Source organism: Haliotis cracherodii, unplaced genomic scaffold (genome assembly GCF_022045235.1).
Source record: "Haliotis cracherodii isolate W230 unplaced genomic scaffold, xgHalCrac1.p SCAF_10, whole genome shotgun sequence".
NCBI classification, from domain to species: Eukaryota; Metazoa; Mollusca; class Gastropoda; order Lepetellida; family Haliotidae; genus Haliotis; species Haliotis cracherodii.
The window spans coordinates 44,138,761-44,162,872 of NW_027266265.1; the positions used below are offsets into that span (position 1 = coordinate 44,138,761).

At 40.4% G+C, this 24,112-nt stretch overlaps 1 protein-coding gene across 1 annotated transcript in view; it reads right to left on the minus strand.

Moving 5' to 3' along the window:
- The window catches only part of LOC139451064 (Y+L amino acid transporter 2-like), a 51,214-nt gene extending 27,489 nt beyond the window's left edge, over positions 1-23,725 (minus strand). The window contains exons 1-3 of the mRNA XM_071232866.1: positions 23,100-23,725; positions 13,941-14,066; positions 8,226-8,325 (exon numbers count right to left, since the gene is read on the minus strand). Coding sequence (XP_071088967.1) covers positions 8,226-8,325; positions 13,941-14,066; positions 23,100-23,568 — 695 coding nt within the window. The 5' untranslated portion in view covers positions 23,569-23,725. The remainder of the gene's footprint in view (positions 1-8,225; positions 8,326-13,940; positions 14,067-23,099) is intronic.
- Between the last annotated feature and the right edge of the window lie 387 nt (positions 23,726-24,112).

Sequence of the window (24,112 nt, forward strand, 5' to 3'; positions counted from 1 at the left end):
AAACTGCCAGTCCTAGTGGACTGGCAACTATAAAAATTACCAGTCCCACCCAATTTTTGTCAGTGCCAACTTTGAACAAATGAAACTCGTATGAAAATTACCTGGTTTTAATTCTTTCAACATCAACTTAAATGCAGTGTACTTTCATGGCTGACAAATTCAGTGGCCTCATTTCTGAAGTAACTTAATTAGATCTACACGTCATACACAACAGGAAACCCTGATGAAAACAGACAAGCTGACTTTGTTTGAAAAATATACTTTTTTGAATATCGACGATGTTTTGTTCAACAACGAAGATTTACAAGATACCTTATTTGCCAGTCCACAGGGACTGGCAGTCTGAGAATTACCGGTCCAGGCCTAAACCAAAACTGGTAATTACTAGCAAACAGGAACACTGACACATGATACATCTGACATACTTCTCAAAGTGGCGTTATATAAACTCACTCACTTCCGGTTTTGAAGATTAATGCCTTTATTGCAATTGGATAAAAGTGGATACAAATACCCTAAGCCTAATAAAAGCACATCTGTCTTAAAACATGTGTCGCCTGTTGAATGACTGAATACATTAGGCATATTGTATTGGTGTATTCATTAGTGGTTTGCCCAGTACGTGACAATAGTACTGAAAAATAACATAACAATGCCTTAAACGGGGGGACGAGTAAAATGCATCTGTATCGCCAACCACCTGCTGGCCTTGATTAAACCGACTGTATTGTAGTCTGACAAGTCATTTGTCGACAAATTGGGTCAACTGCTTTCAACATTCAGTGAAACAGTGAACAGCTTTTTACTTTTGTCACTTCAAAAAGGGCGATAGTATGGGTCAATTAGCTGTCCTAGGAGGTGAGGTGAAATTGGGTTTAACGTCGCGTCCAAGGTTATTGCATTAATATAGCGACGTGCATGCACGTGTGTGTCTGTCTGCTTGTACTAGTCCAGACTAATGCCGATTTATAGTGCTAGCACACTGAGATACCATGCCGCAGTTAAACATGAATACCCCACTCAAACACAGTGTACTGACTCCGAGCCGACCAGTCCTTGTTTTAGCCCCTTAATGCCGAGCGCCAGAATGGGTAACAACAAGTACCATCTTTTAACGTCTTTTGGTATGACGCGGCCTTCCACTCTCCGGGCCGAAGCTCTACCACTAGACCACGGAGGCGGACAGCTGTCATAGGAACTTGCAGTGAAGTCTTTTAAAACCCACTTTCTCAGTCCATTGTTTGTTTGTTGGATGTTGTTTAATGCCACACTCAGCAATATTCAAGCTATATGACGACAGTCAGTAAATAATCGAATCTGGACTAGACATTGTAGACAATCAAGGGATTGACATCATGAGCATCAATCTACGCAATTGGGATACGATGACATCCATCAACTAAATCAGCAAGCCTGACCATCCGATCCCGTTAGTCGCCTCTTATGACAAGCATAGTCACCTTTTACAGCAAGCATGGGTTGCTGAGTTAGTGAATGAGTGGGGTTTAATGCCGCTTTTAACAGTATTACAGTTATATCGCAGCATGTCAGCTTAATGTGGGAGGAAAGCCTGTCGTGATGCAGGTGTCAGACATTTACCACTACTCTGAAATCCATGAGCATGGGTATGGTGCTGACAAAACTAGAAACATAATCTGGGCCAACCAAGATTCGAACCCACAATCATAGGTTTCTGGCATGCCCAAGGGACGCAAATCTGCACAGCGAATCACGGCACCTTAGACGACTAGGCCTGCCATTCCCCAACATGGGTTGCTGAAGACCTATTCTACCCAGGGTCTTCATGGGTTCTCAGTCTACTGACTCGAATGTATTACAGTGGTCCATCGCTACAACGCTACCAATGGGGTCCAAATACAGTGGTCCCTCGCTACAACGCTACCAATGGGGGTCCAAATACAGTGGTCCCTCGCTACAACGCTACCAATGGGGGTCCAAATAATTGGTGGGCGTTATAGACGATGAGCCGTTTAACCAAGGCGGAGTCGTAGGGGAGCGTGCTCGGCCAATCTCACGATCTTCGCCTTGTCTCGCACATTGAAATGATACGAGTTGTTTACGGTTCATAGAGTAAAAATAAATATAATATCCATTGTGTTTTCGACGTTTGTTATTATTTACAAGCCCTTACTGTCACAGTACTTCCATGAAAATATCGATCGATAAAGGTAGTAACACACGCTATGAGTGAAGAGCCAATCACAATTCAAGTACAGAGTGTTTCAGTGGCATTGATTGGTCATGTTGCTTAAAATACGGAAAACGAGAGTTTTGACAAGCACTAAAGTACTCACGGAAATGAAAAAAAAATGTTTTTTCGATCTCAGATTTTAAATAAATGCAGTTAATATACAAAATATATAAATATTCAAAGAACTCAATTAGTACTAATTGGGCCTTGGCACAAATACAGCATATCAAAGATTTTTATGTCTTTTTACACGTAAAAGTGTGTAAAAATATGAACAAAACAGACTATTGTGAAACTGAGCATAACCAGGTGTTAGTGGATCAAGGTGAATGTCCATGACCTATGACACCTTGACGACAGGTGAAAACAGGTGCTTGAAACCCACGTGCATGTGAATTGTCAGTGGTTAGTGATTTGTGAGTGGCATTGTGGGATAGTGAATCATCATCAAAATATCAGAACGTAAAAGTAACATATTCCCTTCTCAAACAACAACTTACATGTCATTATTATTATGTACATAAACATAGCTGTTATTTTTATTGTTGTTTTGACAACTTTTTTTCCAGGCTAATTTCCAAAATGCCTGTAGCCTGTTTCTGCCATGTCAATTTGGACTTAGTTTTATTTTTGAATGTTGAAAGTGCATACAAATTACCTCCTGTAAAGTACATTTTGTATTGAGCACTGAGATAAAAACTAGCAAATCCAGATAAGTACTTTTTCAGTTGTTTTGTTATTTCGTATTTACATCTACGTAAAGCTTTGTGGCGATTATTAAATCCAGCAAAACAGTTTTTTTCATTTCCATGAGTACTTTAGAATTTATTACATGTGCGCATTCATGCACATTCATACAAATATAGATACACATTCACACAGAAATATATACATTTATGAAGAATTAGATACACATTCATACAGAAATATATACATTTATATAGCATTAGAACACATTCATACAACGAACAACAACATTCAACAGATAAGATAAAAAAATGGATGGTTTAACATTGTAAATTGTCAATACACTGTTTTGTCAGATCGATTGAATTTATTCAATTAGTTAACTCATTTGAAATAATTTGTAATGCACTGCTGCTTCTTGGATGTTGAAATTAGAATGCCCATTTGATAAATTCACTTTATATACAGTAAAGTATGTCAAACCAGATTAATTGGTTTGATACGGTTACTTGATCCAAATCAAAAGGAATTACCGTCGTGTTGTGACAGCAACTACATGTGAGTTTACAGTGTTGCCTCAATTGGAGCCCACTAATTAATAATATGTAAATTCACTTTTTTGCACGCATGCGCTTCTAAGATCAAAGGATGTATGATGTGAACAGATAACTAGTAGAACAATCGTATTTCCGGGACTTGCCACGGATGTTTTCAAACAGATTATTAGAACTCCATTCAGCGATAAACGGTTGATTTTGCAATGAGAAGTGTTATGTGCAAATGAACAATGAACAACAATCCTATCATGTCTGTGTAAAACTCTCAGTATTAAAAGTGTACATAAATTTTGGGAGCCATGCGTTACCGCGCGTAGTAACCGAAGTAGCGCTTTATCGAAGAGCGCAATAGCGAGCGATCACTGTATGTACAGATACATTTAGGAGTTAATGTTTGTTTTGTTTGTTGTTTAAAAACACACTCAGCAATATTCCAGCTATATGATGTCTGTCTGCATTTAAACAAACCTTGACCAGACAATCCACTGATTGATAGCATGAGCATCTATCTACACAATTGCGATTTGACGTATATCAACCAAGTCAGTGAGTCTGACCACCCGATTCGGATAGTCGCCTCTTACGACAAGCATGGGTTGCTGAAGACCTATTCTAACCCGGGTCTTCATGGGGAGAGACAAGCATGGGTTGCTGAAGACCTATTCTAACCCGGGTCTTCATGGGGGGAGACAAGCATGGGTTGCTGAAGACCTATTCTAACCCAGGTCTTCATGCAGGGAGACAAGCATGGGTTGCTGAAGACCTATTCTAAACCGGGTCTTCATGGGGAGAGACAAGCATGGGTTGCTGAAGACCGATTCTAACCCGGGTCTTCATGGGGAGAGACAAGCATGGGTTGCTGAAGACCTATTCTAAACCGGGTCTTCATGGGGAGAGACAAGCATGGGTTGCTGAAGACCTATTCTAACGCGGGTCTTCATGGGGTGAGACAAGCATGGGTTGCTGAAGACCTGTTCTAACCCGGGTCTTCATGGGGAGAAACAAGCATGGGTTGCTGAAGACCAATTCTACCCAGGGTCTTCATGGGGGAGACAAGCATGGGTTGCTGAAGACCTATTCTAACCCGGGTCTTCATGGGGAGAAACAAGCATGGGTTGCTGAAGACCTATTCTAACCCGGATCTTCATTGGGAGAGACAAGCATGGGTTGCTAAAGACCAATTCTAACCCGGGTCTTCATTGGAAGAGACAAGCATGGGTTGTTAAAGACCAATTCTAACTCAAATCTTCACGGGGGACAAGCATGGGTTGCTGAAGACCTATTCTAACCGGGTCTTCATTGGGAGAGACAAGCATGGGTTGCTGAAGACCAATTCTAACTCAAATCTTCACAGGGGACAAGCATGGGTTGCTGAAGACCTATTCTAACCCGGGTCTTCATGGGGAGAAACAAGCATGGGTTGCTAAAGACCAATTCTAACTCAAATCCTCACGGGGGACAAGCATGGGTTGTTGAAGACCTATTCTAAACCGGGTCTTCATGGGGAGAAACAAGCATGGGTTGCTGAAGACCAATTCTAACCCAAATCTTCACAGGGGACAAGCATGGGTTGCTGAAGACCTATTCTAACACGGGTCTTCATGGGGAGAAACAAGCATGGGTTGCTGAAGACCAATTCTAACCCAAATCTTCACAGGGGACAAGCATGGGTTGCTGAAGACCTATTCTAAACCGGGTTTTCATGGGGAGAAACAAGCATGGGTTGCTGAAGACCAATTCTAACCCAAATCTTCAAGGGGGACAAGCATGGGTTGCTGGAGACCTCTATTCTAGCCCCGGTCTTCATGGGGAGAAACAAGCATGGGTTGCAGAAGACCAATTCTAACCCAAATCTTCACGGGGGACAAGCATGGGTTGCTGAAGACCAATTCTAACCCGGGTCTTCATGGGGGGAGACAAGCATGAGTTGCAGAAGACCAATTCTAACCCAAATCTTCACGGGGGACAAGCATGGGTTGCAGAAGACCAATTGTAACCCAAATCTTCACGGGGGACAAGCATGGGTTGCAGAAGACCAATTGTAACCCGGCACTTCGGGGGGTAGGAGTTTATGATAACCCCTATTACACAGAAACAATGTTCTAATTTCACACATGGCATTGATTACAAGGGGGACACCTTGACCTGGCCATCAGAACATGGATCATGCCTGCCAAGCACACTAAGTTTGAACTCCTAGAAAGATAACTGCAAAGCTGTCCATCAGGAAGCCGAATTTCTGTATTACACGGACAGATTATATAACTATACACCTTCAATCACTCACTCTAACATATGGTGATGGGCTGGCTGGCAGTTAAAGCATTCTATCACCTGGCATCAATATGCCAGATGGGTACAATGTCCCCTGGTGTACCCTACCCTCCTTAAAAGTAACCATCATTATCTATTACAAATATAATTGTAATGACGTCTTGTTAGGTAGGTCTTTATGCTTAGATCTCGCCCGGAATATGGTATCCTTACAAAACATTTCTGTAAAACTTAACTGACTGGTCCCTTAACGTTTCCGAAAGTCCATCCACGCTTTTAGATAATTCCCATTCATGTCAACACAAATCTTTAACAAAATAATTTAGAGTAAGTGAGTGAGTGAGTTGGGTTTAATGCCGCTTTTAACAGTATTCCAGTTATATCACGCCGTGTCATCTTTATGTGGGAGGGAAGCCCGAAGTGATGCAGGTCTCAGACGTTTACCACTTCGGTGAAATCCACGGGCACGGGTATGGTGCTGACAAACCTAGAAACATCGGGGTGAACCGGGATTCGAAACCCTCAATCATAGGTTTCTGGCGTGCCCAAGGGAAGCAACTCTGCACAGCAAATCGCGGTGCCTTGGACGACTGGGCCACCCGTGCCCCCAAAATGACTTAGAAAATAAGTTAGCAAGTTTGGGACAATTCATATAAACTGCCATCAACAGTGAACTCGCCCAACCAATGAAAGATCAACAGCAGTTTTTAATTTGCTCAATGTTAACTAAAAAATATATATTTATCTCAAACACTAATCTTGTGTAAATGCACGATGTTAACCATGGCACGCCTGTCTTTTAAATATTTTCTTAAAGTAAGAGGAATTTAAAAATTACATCCAAGGCAAAGACAAGTAACTCTTATTTGTTCCTGTTACCAGTTAAATTAAAGTCATCTTGCTAAACACAAACATCAGTTATTATTACTGTAACTTCATTTATTAAATCAAACTTTCAATATCATGAATACGCTTCCAAGATGACGAGGACATAAAGGCTGCCACAGAGGCGTGGTTCAAGGGCCAATCTGCCAATTTCTATAAAAGTGGTATTAAAAGCTTGAAGGACAAATGGAATAAGTGTATTGAGGTGAATAGAGATTATATTGAAAAATAAAAGTGCAAAAGATATTCTGCGACTTGGTCTCGTATTGAAGTTGCAAAACACTGAACGCCCCTCGTATGTTGTAAAAACATTTGAAGGTATTTATCTGGACCTGCTCGGAGGTTGATATTTGGCCCCAAGTCTGCAGCAAATACCAGTAAAAATTCCCAATTTCCGTTAAAAATGTCCCAATACAGAATTTATTTTAAAAATCCCATTTTGAACAATATCAAGATCTTCTCCCAATTGTCCTACAAAGGGCACCGAGCTTGGATCCTAGATACATCTCTGATTTGCTGTAGACCCAACCTGGAACTTATAGCTCATTTACATGCACAACAGACTCGTGAAGATCCGGGGTAGAATAGGTCTTCAGCAACCCATGCTTGCCGTAAAAGGGGGCTATGCTTGTCATAAGAGGCAATTAAAGGGATCTGGTGATCAGGCTTGCTGACTTGGTTAATAATGCATGTTATCCTATCCCAATTGCGTGGATCGATGTTCTTGATTATTTACAAACCACCGTCATATAGCTGGAATATTGCCAGGTGTGACGTTAAACAAACAAACAAAACATGCACAACATTTACTCACGTAAGTAATTTTGCACGTGTAACTATACGTACGTGTGTATAACACCCCCTTCACATGCACCTCCATACATATGTGTGTATATTTGCATACCTGTGTAAAATATACATACGTGAGCATACTTTTCTTGGGAACGCGTTTACTCGGGTGTATATTTACACCAGGAGCAAATTTGAATCATGTCTGGAGCAGGTGCAAATGTAAATGTAAATTTGCACCGTATGTATATGTTGTTACATGAACGTTTACACCAACGCCAGAAGATAACCTAACTAATACATTTGTTGATTTGCCAACACCAACCAAATTGTCAACAGTTCTGTATTGCTGTATACAGAACAGCATCAACTTCAGTATACAGAATGGTTGCCAAATTGTATGGTGTAATTTTGCATACGTGATAAAAAAATTGTGCATGAGCGCTTTAGCATGCTCAGGCAAATCACTAAAATATCCAAGATAGGATCTGACCCAAAACCAAAAGTGGCCTGACAATAAGGACAGATTATTCACAAGTTTGCTCCCCCTTTCAGATGCCAGGTTCAAAGTTCCCTGAGAACGTCCTTAAAGATTATTCCATCCCTGCCTTCCTCAAATGTCTCCCCCTTCCAGTGTATTTTCTCCTACAGGGCTTGACATATTATTCTCACACTTGTACAAGCAAACAGGAGTCAAGGTACGACAACTGACTATGTGACCTATATGGGGTGTGGAATGCAGGAGTCAATTGTTGTAATTTCCGCCATAAATCAGGCGTATGTTTGTGGCCCTGCGTTGACCCTTGGTGACATTTACTCACCATCCTGAGTAGGAAAATAACCCTGAGTAGAACGCCAAGGCGAAACGGCTGGGATCCGTTGTGGAGCCCGAAAATGGCTCTTGAAAACTCTCAGTTGACCCTGAAATGATAAAATGTGGAATGAGACAAGCAGCATGCTGGAGATGAAGATGGGACCTTTGGGGAGTATCCATGGTAACATTATTGGTTTCCAACAACCTATGCTCGTCTCCCTGTGGGGATTCGGGGTAACATCATTGTTCCAACAACCTCTGCCGGTCTCCCTGTGGGGATTTCGGAGAAACATCATGGTTCCCAACAACCTATACTTGTCTCCCTGTGGGGATTCAGGGTAACATCATTGTTACCAACAACCTACGCTCGTCTCCCTATGGGGATTCAGGGTAACATCATTGTTACCAACAACCTACGCTCGTCTCCCTATATGGATTCAGGGTAACATTATTGATTCTCAACAACCTCTGCTTGTTATAAGAGGTGACTTAATTGATGCCGTGGTCATATATATATATATATAAGTACTTTGACGAGTTGATGAAAAACTTTGAACCACTTTGAAAAAAATTGTGTTCACATAATTTGGGCAATAATTTTAGTGCAAATTCAACAGATGTCTGTGGCTATAGCAGTAACCATGTTTTCGGATACTGATCTTGAAAAAACATTCTCTGATTGGAGAACGGATATGTGCGAAAATGTGAAATGGGAGGGATGGAAGCTAGGCTTTGATATAGGCAAGTGGACAGTCTTGCCTCGGGAAAATGATGGGTTCCTAAAAAACTGATTCTATAATGCCGAAAAGCTAGTAAATTATCCCCATCTAACGCACTTAAATGAACTTAACCACTCTAACATTTTATCTGCACCTGATCAATAATGTATTCACAACACTTTCATGTTGGGCAATGTCCTCGAGACATGCACATGCACGTGAAGCAAGTGCATTATATGGTGGCTAGTTGTTCTGTTGTTGGAGTAAAGAAACTAGCAAAGCATAAATACTTCTGAGGGAATAAAAACAAGAATAAACTTCTGTGGGACGAAAGATATTTTGTTTGTTAATCCCGTCCCCTGTTTTACTTTCACAACACAACTAGTCTGCTTGATTTCAAAGGATGAACTGTGTGTGACCCAAGCTGTACTCGAAGGACTGCATATCGAGCTTTCAATACTACAAAAGCCTATCATAATACAAGCAACAGCTACATGGCCCCAATACTGCTTCACAATTACTAGATGTGTCCACAATGGCTGTGTGTATCACCAGCCTGCATATAACAATCAGCGTAAATCACCGTCTGTTGAAAATATCTCGAAGAAGCAAAGAACTGTTTCAGAATAAGTCATCACCAGCCTGCATATAACAATCAGCGTAAATCACCGTCTGTTGAAAATATCTCGAAGAAGCAAAGAACTGTTTCAGAATAAGTCAGATTCGGATACAGGGTTCAAATCGATTTGAATACTTTTGGATCAAGAGAAATGAGGGTGACTGCTCATCCAGATTTCACCTTCCAATATCATGACTAGGGGTCCTCAGCAATCCATGCTTGTCATACTGAAGACTAAACGGACTGAGTGTTCAGGCTTAGTGCCTTGGTTGATGCATGTCATCTTATCCCAACTGCGTTGATCATTGCTCATGATGTTAATCACTGAATTGTCTGGTCCAGACTCAAATATTCCCAGGCTGCTTTCATATAACAGAAATATTGCTGAGTGCGGCGTTAAACAACAAACAATTATCTGGACTAAAAAAGAAAACATTTAACTATTGAAAAGGTTGAAAAAAATAACCATAAAGGTGAATATTTAGCATGTATTGATCAATTGAAGGTATAATAAGTTCATGCAATACATGGAAATATTCAATCTACCATCCACATGTAGAACACCTGCTAACATCCTTATTGCTTTCAGCTTATTTATTGAGAACATTTTTTTTTTAAAATAATTACAAAATGTTATCAGACTTTTAATGGAAAGGTTCACTTCAATTCCAAGCTTATTACCAAGGATTGATCGACCCTATGTCTGACTGATTTGTCAATTTTGCAGAGTGCTTGTCCAACCACAGCCGAATGCAATCGGGGCCATTACACAAAGCAACCTTAGCACCAAGACCATTATCCCATACTTTAACACAGACTAATGACACTAAGATGAATATAGGCAATAGCATGGTACCCTATATTATCGTGGTAGTTAATTTATAATGGATCATAATGGCGCATGCTTACAAACCTATTAAATATGTCATACGCAAAATGTTTCTTGTTCTTTTGAACTTTTATGAGACATCAGTTAGGATTGATTGATGTTAATTTTCTTTACCAAGTTCGGTAAACAAAGTACCTGTCATTAGCAACTCAAGGGCGGGCAACTCTTATTGAGTGTGGCTACTTTGTGGTACGATACATGTGGAACATGTGCTTTACATCACTTCCTGTTTTGGATTATAAATAATTAGTGTGCATACGCCCTAGGTTGGGTCAAGGGACAAATGGGTTCTTTTCAAATCAATTTCAGAGCCAAAGGTAATATAGAGTCATACTATACAATCAGGGCATTTTCAACTTTTGAGTGAGTGAGTTTGCTTCAGCATCGCTTTGAACAATATTTCAGTTCTATCACAGCTTGACTGTGGAAGAAAACCTCAAGTGACTCAAGTCTCACACGTGAACCACTCTCCTAAAGCTAACCTGCATGGTAATGGTCGCCAGACCAAGAAACTTAATCAGGATGAATCTGAGATTGGAATTCACGACCGTAGGTTCCTGGCACTCATAAGGGACACAACTCTTAGACACCTGTGCCAACTGTGCCCCTATTCATATACTTTCAATCCAGGGCGCCACTCTATATACTCCAGAAAGAGAAAATATTGGTTGCCAGCCTTAGAAAATAGGAATGAAATGATACAGCAAGGTCATGATACGATACGTATCATGATACATAGGTCATGATACACATATTTCCATCAAATCGCAAATATTTCAGGTTCAAAAGGAAAAGCTGGCTGTAAACACATTTTGCAATATCTGACTGACCAAAATGCCAGGGACATTAAACAAATAGTAAGTAATTTATTTCAGCAAGTGTATCATCTTGTATCGATACAGAAAAAAACGTATCATGTATCGTATCATCGTAAAAGTTCTATCAGTTTTATTCAGTTACAACTTGTTACAAACTTGAAGCCTTGAGAACTGGTTCAATTTATAGCCCTCAAATGCTGCTTATCAATGAGGACCACATTTTTACCTTATAACTTGCACTCAGCACAATTTAGTAGCAGAGCTCCAGATAACTTTTTGAGCATTTGAGTTTTTACTCTAAGGTATCTATTTTAATTTGGTTATTACATTTTTCATTGGCGTTACCAATTTTTTTTCACTCATCTATTCATCACTCTTTTGGGGTTTTCCCCAAATTAGAGAACAGTTTAAGATTTTTAAAAAATGAAATGTTTTAGATGTATATAACTGTTCGAAATATATAGGCTTGACTCGGAAAGTAAATTAGCTCGTAACTGTGTTTTGGTAATTAGCTCCTTTGTATGCATGCTGAAAAAGCTTTATTGGGTATTTACACGAGCTGTTTTTTTATTCATTTAATGCATGAGTTTCTGCAAGCAAGTTAATTTAAAGTAATTGGGTTTTGAATATTTTTTAGGGGTATTTTACACAAATACGCTGCTTATCTTTAGCTCTGAAGTAGGCAAGCAGACCAGCGCAAAATTTCAAAGGCTGGGTGCACGTAACAAAATGATCATAAAAGAAACACCTCTCACTGTAGCAGGTGCTGCATTGTGTTGCACTGCCTTTAACTGCTATTTTACTCCAAACATAATAAAAACCTTTGATAATTTCTCTGTACCGAAACCAATTGTAAAATGTTTACATGAATGTATACACTGGCAACAAGAAAATTCACAGCTTGTTACATCTGATTGAATAGTGAGAATAAATTCAGGTTTGACTTGTCAGGAATAATTGTTTTCTGACTGATTTGACCGATGAACCCGAAGGCTAGAATAACAGCCAATGAGATAACCACTACTCTAATGGCTGTATAACCATGCCTCTAGGGCAGAGTCAACAAACACAGCCGAGTCAGGCTGTTACAATTTAGTTGTGCAACTTTGTGACAAGAATTGAGTATCGTATCGTTAGATTATGTCAAAACAAACCAATACATGCATAAACATGATCAATGATTGCTCGTCATGTACTGGGAACCTGTTGGTTGTAAGCCTGAATCTCGACAGGAACATCGTCTTTTACGACAAGCAGGTTCCGAGGACCTATACCAATTCAGATCAGACGAGTCACCTCATAAGAAAAGCATAGGTGGTAGACGCCATTTGTCATATCCAACTAGTCTCCAGTTCATTCCATAGACTTGCAAAAGTCCCTAAACTATTAGTCTAAATCATCATTTCTTGATTATATAAACAATAAGAACAAGTTGTCCCTGTAAGAAACTGGCATCTTAAGATGTACTGCCTGTTTATCTTATCTAGACTTGCCAATTATATAAGGATAGCATTACTATACACCAATGGACTTATCATTCAGAACAGCCTTGAAGCAAGGCTATTCATCCCATACTAGTGTAAAATAACTACCGTATATGACCACAGATAAGCCGATCTCATAGGTAAGTCAAGGCATTAACATGGTCCTTCAAATCTGTATCAAAATGTTATGTACGGTAGATAAGCGACTATGCTTGTCGTAAGAGGCGACTAACAGTCGGGTGGTCAGGCTCGCTGACTTGGTTGATGCATGTCATTGTATCCCAATTGCATGGATAAATGCTCATGATGTCAATCACTGGATTGTCTGGTCCAGACATATAGCTGTAATATTGCTGAGTGCAGCGTTAAACAACAAACAAGATAAGCTGGACCTCCAACCTAAAACTAGGTCTCATCATGATCTGTACATTTTAAGTTAAAAACAATCAGTCCCACCCAATTATTGACATACGAGTACCCCACGGGAATTCTGGGTAAGACTTGGTTACCAGCAACCTATGCTCTTGGGATGGATTGGGTGGTCAGACTTCGCAACTCGGTTGATCACGTGTCAGTGTACCCCAACAAACTCGATTATTTACAGACCGCCTTCATATGGCTGAAATATTGCTGAGTGTGGCGTTAAACAACCAACAGACAAGTGACAACCTGGAACGCCCCCTGTCATAGGGTGATGATGAGCTCACACTCAATAATTTACAGGCCGCCTTCATAAAGCTGGAGTATTGCTGAGTGTGGCGTTAAACAACAAACAGACAAGTGACAACCTGGAACGCCCCCTGTCATGGGGTGATGATGAGCTAACACTCGATTATTTACAGACCGCCTTCATAAAGCTGGAGTATTGCTGAGTGTGGTGTTAAACAACAAACAGACAGGTGACAACCTGGAACGCCCCGTCATGGGGTGATGATGAGCTCACACTCGATTATTTACAGACCGCCTTCATAAAGCTGGAGTATTGCTGAGTGTGGCGTTAACCAACAATCAGACATGTGACAACCTGGAATGCCCCCTGTCATGGGGTGGTGATGAGCTCACACTCGATTATTTACAGACCGCCTTCATAAAGCTGGAGTATTGCTGAGTGTGGCGTTAAACAACAAACAGACAGGTGACAACCTGGAACGCCCCCTGTCATAGGGTGATGATGAACTCCGATTATGACTTACCCATGCCCAGCTTGGCCACTCCAGTGATGATGATGATGATTAGGGCTAACACCTTCGTAGCTGTGAAGATGTCCTGTGTCCGGGTGGCCCATTTCACATTCGTACAGTTGATAAATGTCAGAAGAGCTGGAAACAAAATTGATTGTGATAATTGACTGTGATATTTGATTGGGACAATTGATTGTGCAGTATATGAGCGATTGGTTTTATTTTCGAAAGTATATCACATTACAATGTAAAACTTACTATAAATAATGTTGTGGTTCAAATTACACTTAATATACACTTAATATAAGACCCGTTAAGATGTGGGTTAGAATAAGTCTTAGGCAACCCACGCTTGCCATAAATAGTGACTATCCTTGTCGTAAGAGGCGACTAACAGGATTGGGGGGTCAGACTCGCTGCATATCATCATGTCCAACAATGCTGTGGATCGATGCTCATGATGTCAATCACTGGATTGTCTGGTTCAGACTCGATTATTTACATATCGCCATCATATAGCTGGAATATTGCTGAGTGCAGTGTTAAACATCAAACAAAACCAAAAACCTTAATATAAAGAAAAGGTTATGTGGGGCGACTTTTCTTCTCAACACTGCTATGTTGCAGAATTACTGTAATATGAGCAGTGCTTGGGTGATATTTTTTCGTGCTCTTTGTTGTTTACATGACTGCAAGTGTGTATATGTAGGAAATGTCAAAACTGCATCCTCCTAGCCAGGGTTGTGGGAACTATATATATGATATATGATATACCGGTATGCTTATATTGTAAGGCAAGTTTCACAAAAGCTACCCCTGATGTAACAAAATGTAACCAACAACCATGAGGATCTCTTCTCCCCATTGAGACAGTTGACCAACAACCATGAGGATCTCTTCTCCCCATTGAGACAGATGACCAACAACCATGAGGATCTCTTCTGCCATTGAGACAGTTGACCAACATCTGCCCAGACTGACAAACAGCAGACCAGGGGCTACAACCATGAGGATCTCTTCTCCCATTGAGACAGTTGACCAACATCTGCCCAGACTGACGTACAGCAGACCAGGGGCTACAACCATGAGGATCTCTTCTCCCATTGAGACAGTTGACCAACATCTGCCCAGACTGACGTACAGCAGACCAGGGGCTACAACCATGAGGATCTCTTCTCCCCATTGAGACAGTTGACCAACATCACCTCAGACTGACAAACAGCAGACCAGGGGCTACAAGCATGAGGATCTCTTCTCCCCATTGAGACAGATGACCAACAACCATGAGGATCTCTTTTCCCATTAAGACAGTTGACCAACATCTGCCCAGTCTGACATACAGCAGACCAGGGGCTACAAGCACGAAGATCTCTTCTGCCCATTGAGACAGATGACCAACAACCATGAGGATCTCTTCTCCCATTGAGACAGTTGACCAACATCTGCCCAGACTGACGTACAGCAGACCAGGGGCTACAAGCACGAAGATCTCTTCTGCCCATTGAGACAGATGACCAACAACCATGAGGATCTCTTCTCCCATTGAGACAGTTGACCAACATCTGCCCAGACTGACAAACAGCAGACCAGGGGCTACAACCATGAGGATCTCTTCTCCCCATTGAGACAGATGACCAACAACCATGAGGATCTCTTCTCCCCATTGAGACAGTTGACCAACATCTGCCCAGTCTGACATACAGCAGACCAGGGGCTACAAGCATGAGGATCTCTTCTGCCCATTGAGACAGATGACCAACAACCATGAGGATCTCTTTTCCCATTAAGACAGTTGACCAACATCTGCCCAGTCTGACATACAGCAGACCAGGGGCTACAAGCACGAAGATCTCTTCTGCCCATTGAGACAGATGACCAACAACCATGAGGATCTCTTTTCCCATTAAGACAGTTGACCAACATCTGCCCAGTCTGACATACAGCAGACCAGGGGCTACAAGCACGAAGATCTCTTCTGCCCATTGAGACAGATGACCAACAACCATGAGGATCTCTTTTCCCATTAAGACAGTTGACCAACATCTGCCCAGTCTGACATACAGCAGACCAGGGGCTACAAGCACGAAGATCTCTTCTGCCCATTGAGACAGATGACCAACAACCATGAGGATCTCTTTTCCCATTAAGACAGTTGACCAACATCTGCCCAGTCTGACATACAGCAGACCAGGGGCTACAAGCACGAAGATCTCTTCTGCCCATTGAGACAGATGACCAACAACCATGAGGATCTCTTCTGCTCATTGAGACAGTTGACCAACATCTGCCCAGTCTGACATACAGCAGACCAGGGGCTACAAGCACGAAGATCTCTTCTGCCCATTGAGACAGATGACCAACAACCATGAGGATCTCTTCTGCTCATTGAGACAGTTGACCAACATCTGCCCAGTCTGACATACAGCAGACCAGGGGCTACAAGCACGAAGATCTCTTCTGCTCATTGAGACAGATGACCATCATCTGCCCAGTCTGTAAGGGTGAAACGATACACCGATATTCCGATGCATCGCGAAACTTGACCCACGGTACGATATACTATAAATGTGGGCCCATTTATCGATACGCCACGATACGGAACGCAAATCTCAAGTACAGCTTTTCCTCGCTATTGTGCCTTTCAATAAACCGCTAACTTGGTAATAGCGCACTGTAATGCATGGCTCCCCAAAACGTACTTACATTTTTAATAAGCTCAGGTTTTACACTGACAGATGTTTTTCCTCATCTCAAATAACATTATCAGCTGATCACCTCAAGCACATAACACCGGAAATACCAGTCTGCAAAACCGAACTGAAGTACGCAATTCAATACCATCATTATACTATCTTGTTATTAAAACGTGTTCATTGTATATCTGGACATGTGTTCGTAATATATTTTATTTATTTTATTCAAACTTTCAATTAATATTGTTTTCATTAAGTTAGGTGAAATCGTGTGTGAAGAGATACAGCAACCACGGTCAGATTACCGCATGAGGAGCTACAAGCATGAGGATCTCTTCTGTCCATGTGGGCTGTTGACTAACATGAACTAAAATACAGCTATATGACATCACTGTATTGTTTCAACTGCAGTTATCTGTTATGAATTGACAGTTCATTGACCTACTTTTGGCAATGCAAATTTTAAGCTCATGCAGAAATTTTATGCAAGTCCAATTCAAATGTAGCTAGTAGCTACAATCAAATCGCACAAAATGTTCTTTTGTTATTTTAACATTCAACAAATATTTAAGAAAACTGTTTGAAATTATTTTATAAACACAAAATACAAAAAAAGTAATTCACATGTGATGGTTCATTTCTGTAGTCCTGTTGTGGGTCTATGCAAATTAAATATAGTGACGACCAGCTTAAAAATTTGCTTTGTACATTTCCGCACAGAATAAAAAATTCTGTGCAAGTTCTGCACAAAAATTGACTTTCTGCAAGATAGGTACATATGTTTCTGCATCAAGAGGACAATTCTGCAAGTATTCCAACACCACAGATCCACGGAATACAACTTAGACTGATACAGACAAGACAGAACAAGCCTCAATCCCAATTGCATGGATTGATTTACATGAATTTTATCACTGGATTGTCTGGTCCAAACTTGATTATTTCCTGACTGACATCACATATTTGGAATATTGCTGAGTTTGGCATTTAACACCAAAAAATGGTTTGAATAAATGCATGACTATGTTTGGAAACCGATAAACAAATTATTCATATTGATAAAGAAACTTGTCAACTGATTTTATATGAATGTTTAATATTTTGTCAAACTATATGTAGCCAATGCCGCCATATTTCAAGGTGGAGGTCAGTTAACTCCCGCTACAGGTCAAGGTGCTATTATGTACTTCACAAAGGTCACAAATCAGGTGAACATGGCGAAGTTACGCGACTTTGTTCGTGGAGAATCCTTTGAGGGGTGATCGTGTTTGGCAGTTTGGCTCCTAAGCCTGAGTTTCCAGAGCTTCAGTCCCGCTGTTGTGTCTCCTTAGGCAAGAGTGTTCAAAATATGCCTCTGTTCACACAAAGTGAATGTGTCACACGTAGGATGAGAGAGTAATGTGACGGTTAACCTTCTAGCGCCTCACAGGTATCGTATACTCCCCAGGGAGCTGACAATGAAAACCGGTAGCACACTGATCCACTGACCAGGGTAAGGTTATGAGTGAGTGAGTGAGTATGGTTTCACGCCGCTTTTAGCAATATTCCAGCACGGCGGGGGACACCAGAAATGGGTAAGGTAATGCTTCGGACATACACAACATGCAGAGTTGTGCACTTACAAGCGGCTATTAAACCATGTGAAGCCTGACTTGGCATACTCAAATAAAGTCCCCAATGGCGCCATATTTCAACTTGGAGGTCAGCCAACTCGTGCAGTTCAGCGTGGCTCACAAAACAGCAGGCAAATTTAATTTCCCTGGCGAATTGACAGTCATAACTACCTGAATTTGATTCATGCAGAAAACAAAGCTATGACATTTTGTTGACGGTATTTTCTAGTGATTCCATAAATCTAAGTACATTACCAAAGAAGCAAAAGATATCGAAGAGGTCCCATGAAAACTCAGATACACTAGTTTCCCACCATGAAAGCCCCAGCGCTCAGGTCAGATGCTGCAGTTAAACACTGGTAATTGGGCCGGCTTGTCAAACAAGGTAAAATTACCCCCACATGGGTTTATAGTTGTCAACAGCCGTATAGGAAACTATCTATCTCCAAGGGACTTACGGTGGGAACAAAAAGGGATAAACGTCCAGTCAAGCAGGAACAGTCACTTGTTCAAAGAGTTGAAAATAAATACCCGTTGATTTCAGCTGGTACATCTTACAAATAATAAAGATTATTTTAGACATTGTAGTTACTTTTCTTTTTTTTGTTACATACCCACCAACCAATTATAATGATTATGGAAATTTTAAAACACATTTCCGCCACTTTTCAACTCTCTGGTTGAATATAAGTAAAATGAAGAAAAATGAAGAAAAATCTGGGACATAACTAGTGTATACTATTAGTTTATTTTTCCACGATTCCTTGCAAGTGATTCTGTGGCATTTGATTGATTACCAAGAAAAAAAAAGAAAAGCTTCACCCACAAACGGAATATTAATTCCTGATAATAAGTGGCGGGATTGTGTTGCATCAATCCTGTGCATGATGTCTCCAGTTTCGTACCGCTGTCGACATTTTTTTAATGAATCAACAGTCTGTAAAATTATTGTTGTTGATGTATCATTTCATAAGAACTGACTTTAATATGCATGTCCAAAATTCCTTAAAAACGAAACACACCAGTTTCATGGCTGGACTTACAGCTGCGCAAAGTGAAACAAGAAATATTGGAAAGTCTTTAAGTTGTGCTCAGGAAACAAAATGTGATGGAGAGAAGAAAGGTAACGGACAGCACCCATTCCTATATCCCCGTCCCACTCCATGGCATGGGATAATTATATACCAAGATGTCACATTTCTCATTTGAGTCAAACAAAATAATCACCAAGCCATTAATGCTCAATTGTGATACCTATAATAGGACGTATTCAATATCATATCATTTTGTAATGAGATAGAGGTATTCTAAAGATGTGATTATTCCTGTTTTGTTTATTTTAATTATTAATTGTTTATTGTTTAGTGAGTTTATCTCTGCAGCCGATGTAAAATGCATCTACTAGCCAACTCGTCTTGCATGAAAACATTTGTCGGTATACTCGTGGGCAGAAGACCATGGAGTACGTTGATCACTGTGTCAGATTAACAAGACTGAAAATTGAGTGATTTCAGATAAATTCGTTGCAAATTAGATGTGTTGGAGTGCAAGACTGTCGGATTAACAGTGGTGTAAAAAAGAATAGATTGTTTGAATTTTAATTTTTTGCTTGTAATAACACTTTCTTGAAATCATATTAGTAATTAATAAAATTATGTAACGGATTGTGATTGAGTTGCTGCAAGCTTTAACCCTAAAAACAAACAAGTACCGTATTCAACGTAATAAGCGCCCAGGGCGCTCTCAAAATTAGAAATAGGGGGCTCTTATTAGAATATTATTTTGGCTGAAAAAAACCAGAATTGAAAGATAAATTTTGTAGTTTATGCTGACGGTCTGAACTGTTTATATACGACAGATATATATTTTTCCAGAATTTAATTGCCCATAATTAAGGGTGCATATAACACACGAGTGCGTATTATACACGAATAAATATGTCTTGTGTACATTGATCAATCGGAAGGGATGCTAATTGGGATTGTTCACTTGCCAATAAATTAGCAAATATCGCCGTGGGCGTTTATTAGAGCAGGGCGCTTATTACGTCGAATACGGTATGTCTCTTGTTCACTGAACCACTGTACTCACTGTCATTTTAATAAAGAAAGAGTTTACTTCTAATTGCAATATCTGTCTCAGATGATATGGTGTTCCACCAACAGAGGGACGGCTGGGGAGCCTACTGGTTAAAGCGGTCCCTTGGTTCGATTCCCAACATGGGTACAATGTGTGAAGCCCATTTCTGTCCCATGCCGTGAAATTGCTGGGATATTGCTAAAAGCGGCGTAAAACCATACTCCCTCCAACAACAGAAAAACATGAAGAATTCCTTAATACCCAAACGTCAAACAGTTTGTGTTCATCATGATAATAGTGAAAATGAATAGATTCTTTGATGGTGCTCAGTAAGCGAAGAGTTTGTTGGAAATAGCTGGGGAGAAAACCGATTGTAAAAATAAATTGTCAAAGCAAGAGTGAGTGAGTGAGTGAGTTGGGTTTAACGCCGCTTTTAACAGTATTCCAGTCATATCACAGCGTGTCAGCTTAATGTGGGAGGAAAGCCCGAAGTGATGCAGGTCTCAGACATTTACCACTTCGGTGAAACCCACGAGCACGGGTATGGTGCTGACAAACCTAGAAACATAATCGGGGCGAACCGGGATTCGAACCCACAATCATAGGTTTCTGGCGTGCTCAAGGGACACAACTCTGCACAGCGAATCTCGGCGCCTTAGACGACTGGGCCACCCGTGCCCCGTCAAGGCAAGAGAATAACCAGCCTAGATTTTCTGCTGAAACAGATTCCAGTTGGCATGAAGGGCAAATAGCTGAGGAAATAATATGAATGGACCACTGAAAATCAGTGATGATATCAGGTGTTTGCAAAAAAGGGTAAGGATGTCCTGCCCTACCGGCAGCACCCGCCATTCATACAATTTGCATAAAAAAGTAAGTATTTATTGCCTGACGCAGCACAGCTGAAACCTGCTATAAGACAGCCTGTAAACAAACCAGACAATCAAGTGATCGATGAACCACAAAATCCAATGACACAAGAGTACCATTACTGATTTTGTTGAAATAAAAACGATAAGTTAATTTTGATTTACTTCTGCTGTGTACAAGTGCAGAGATTTTGCTGCTTATAAGAAAAGAAATATGTTAAGAAATATATTTGTTTTGAAACACAGTGAGGCGCAGTTTTTAAGTCTCAGACCAAATATTTCCCCAGTCCCCCTTTATAATTAACTGCACGTAGAAAGCACCATTCTGAATCTGGCCAAACGATATTTCCTGGTCAAGAAAACGCCTTAAATACGGAAATCCATTAACAATAGATTCTACTTTTCAGTATTGCTTTCATCTTGTTTATTTTAGCACCAAATATTAAATATAATATTCAGACAAACTAAAATAACAAGTATTTAGTACATAGTGTAAAGCCTAAACAATACCACATCCTCCAGATGTTGTAATTTCCTGGGATCTGAGCCAATATAGTACCGTATATGGCTGTAGATGAGACGAAGCTGGTAGGTTAAATTATTCCTTACCAGAGTCCATTCTATTTACAGCTGGGCTAATTACACACTGAATGAAGCCGTAAGGTGACAGCTGAGGATTAGTGACTAACAGATGACTCAAATACCCGACGCATTTTAATTCACAAAGAGAAATAATGTACAAATAGATCTATTTATCTTTTCATAATAAATATGTTAAATATGGTTAAGGTGTAATCCAAACATCAAGTTCTTAATATGTATCTATGCTTATTACTTTTCTGAAATGTTATTGTATTTGATCAACATTCAGAGTTCTTTTTCAAGCTTTCATTTTGATCTATTTTATTCAATCGTATGACTCATTTTAATTAAAAGAAATGGTCTCATTAGACTAGCATGTCTATTTTTTTTGTGTGTGTGTAACTTCGCACTCAGCAATATTCCAGCTATATGACGACGGTCTGTAAATAATCAAGTCTGGACCAGACAATCCAGTGATTGATATCATGAGCATGTGACCTACAGCGGTAAAACATTTTGACACAACCCAGCCCTACTTATGTATTTTTTATCTGTCTGTGATAGCCGTAACATCCATGACTGACAGTAAGCACGTCAAGTCCACCATGATTGTTTTTTAAACCAATGATCAAACTTTAAATTTTAAAAAAATTTCAATATTCATATTCTCAAGTAAAATCACTGATCAATGAAACCCAGATTATTTTGAGTATGCAAGAAAACAGATAAAAAAAATTTATGTGAGAAGACCTCAATTAGAGCAGAATCCTTCCATATGGTACCATTTCTATATCTCAATAATAGCTTTGATGTATACCCAGGGTAACATACATAGCAAACTTCTTACCATTGTATATGGTATATTACCTATGTAAGTAAGTGTTCAATATTATTACTATATAGAAAGAGAAAAAAAGCCAGCTGTCACCGCCACTTCCTGCCCCCCGAGAGAACAATTAAATAGATCCACATGCATACACTGATAAATTCAGAGGGCTACAAACATGGTCATTTTCTCAAGGGATTCGTAAAGATATAGATCAACCACCTGTTGAACCGCATTTTTAGCGCTCAGATTTTGTTTATAACACGCGCAATTGTGAGCCATAAAACTCCCTACAGCGCAGGTATTGAAAATATCAAAGGAAAACAGGCACCGCTCTTGTCGAACGTTGTGTGCAGCTTTACCCACGTGGACACGGAAGCACGATGATGCAATGGCAACGAAACGAACAACAAAGCCTATAAACATTGACGATCTTGTATAACTAACGCTCTCCTTGAACATATGTATGTCGGGGTTAAATAATATACAAAGTAATTAAATGAACTTACTGATACAGAGCGCGGCCAGTAGACTGACCGCAGTGTCCGGAGGCCCGCAATCTGGAAACGCAGGCTGGAGAATATAGTTCGCAAAAGTCATTGCCGTAATCGCGTTGCCGGTTGGAATGATAATAACTATGGCAACCCAGAGATACAGAAATGCCGGCATGTCACCGAACGCCTCAAAGATATAAGAATAATCAGCTCCAGACTTTAAGATGCTTGTTCCAAGCTCGGCATAACAAATGGCACCAATTAGACAAATGACACCACACAACCCCCAAATGATGAGAGAACTGCCGAGGGACCCTGCTTCCAATAACACCCCCTTGGGGGACACGAATATTCCGCTGCCGATGATAATTCCAACAATAATAGCCACTCCATTGAAAAGTCCCAGTTGTTTTTTAAGTTTAACACCTTGGCTGGTAGTATTCTCAACTTCAACTTCAGGGACCTCTTCGTATTCTTCCCCCATGATGATACTACACTGGCGATCGTTCACTGCTATCCCGCGTTATTCGGCGATAAACAAACGCACGTTGTTACTGTTGTGACAATGAGGCCGTGCCGACTGTGACCATCCCGCACTCTCCGCCGCTGATATAGCCACTCTCTATTTCATTCACATCTGTTGTCTGACGCGGGAATGCCAGCGTGCTTCCGGTTATTTTGATGGTATACAAAATCACGTGACTACGAAACTGCACGGCCCACTTTTCAGCGCGCGAAATTTAAAATTTGTTAAGCGTCGAATATAATCGGAAACACGTTTTCTATTAAATTCACATCTATGGTCGTGCCATTGCCAATAAAGCATTTTTTGAAATGGGTAGACAAGCAGTTTTCCATGCATCTACTTCTAATGAGTTTGAACGGTAGTTCAGTTAAATAAGATCGTGTCTGTGTAAATATGGGAGAAAGGCCTAAAGTGACGAAAGTCGTTGACGTTTTTTAAATTTGGCTTAAACAATATAAGTAAGATCGATGTCACTGGTTTCGTATATTTTATCGACAGTTCT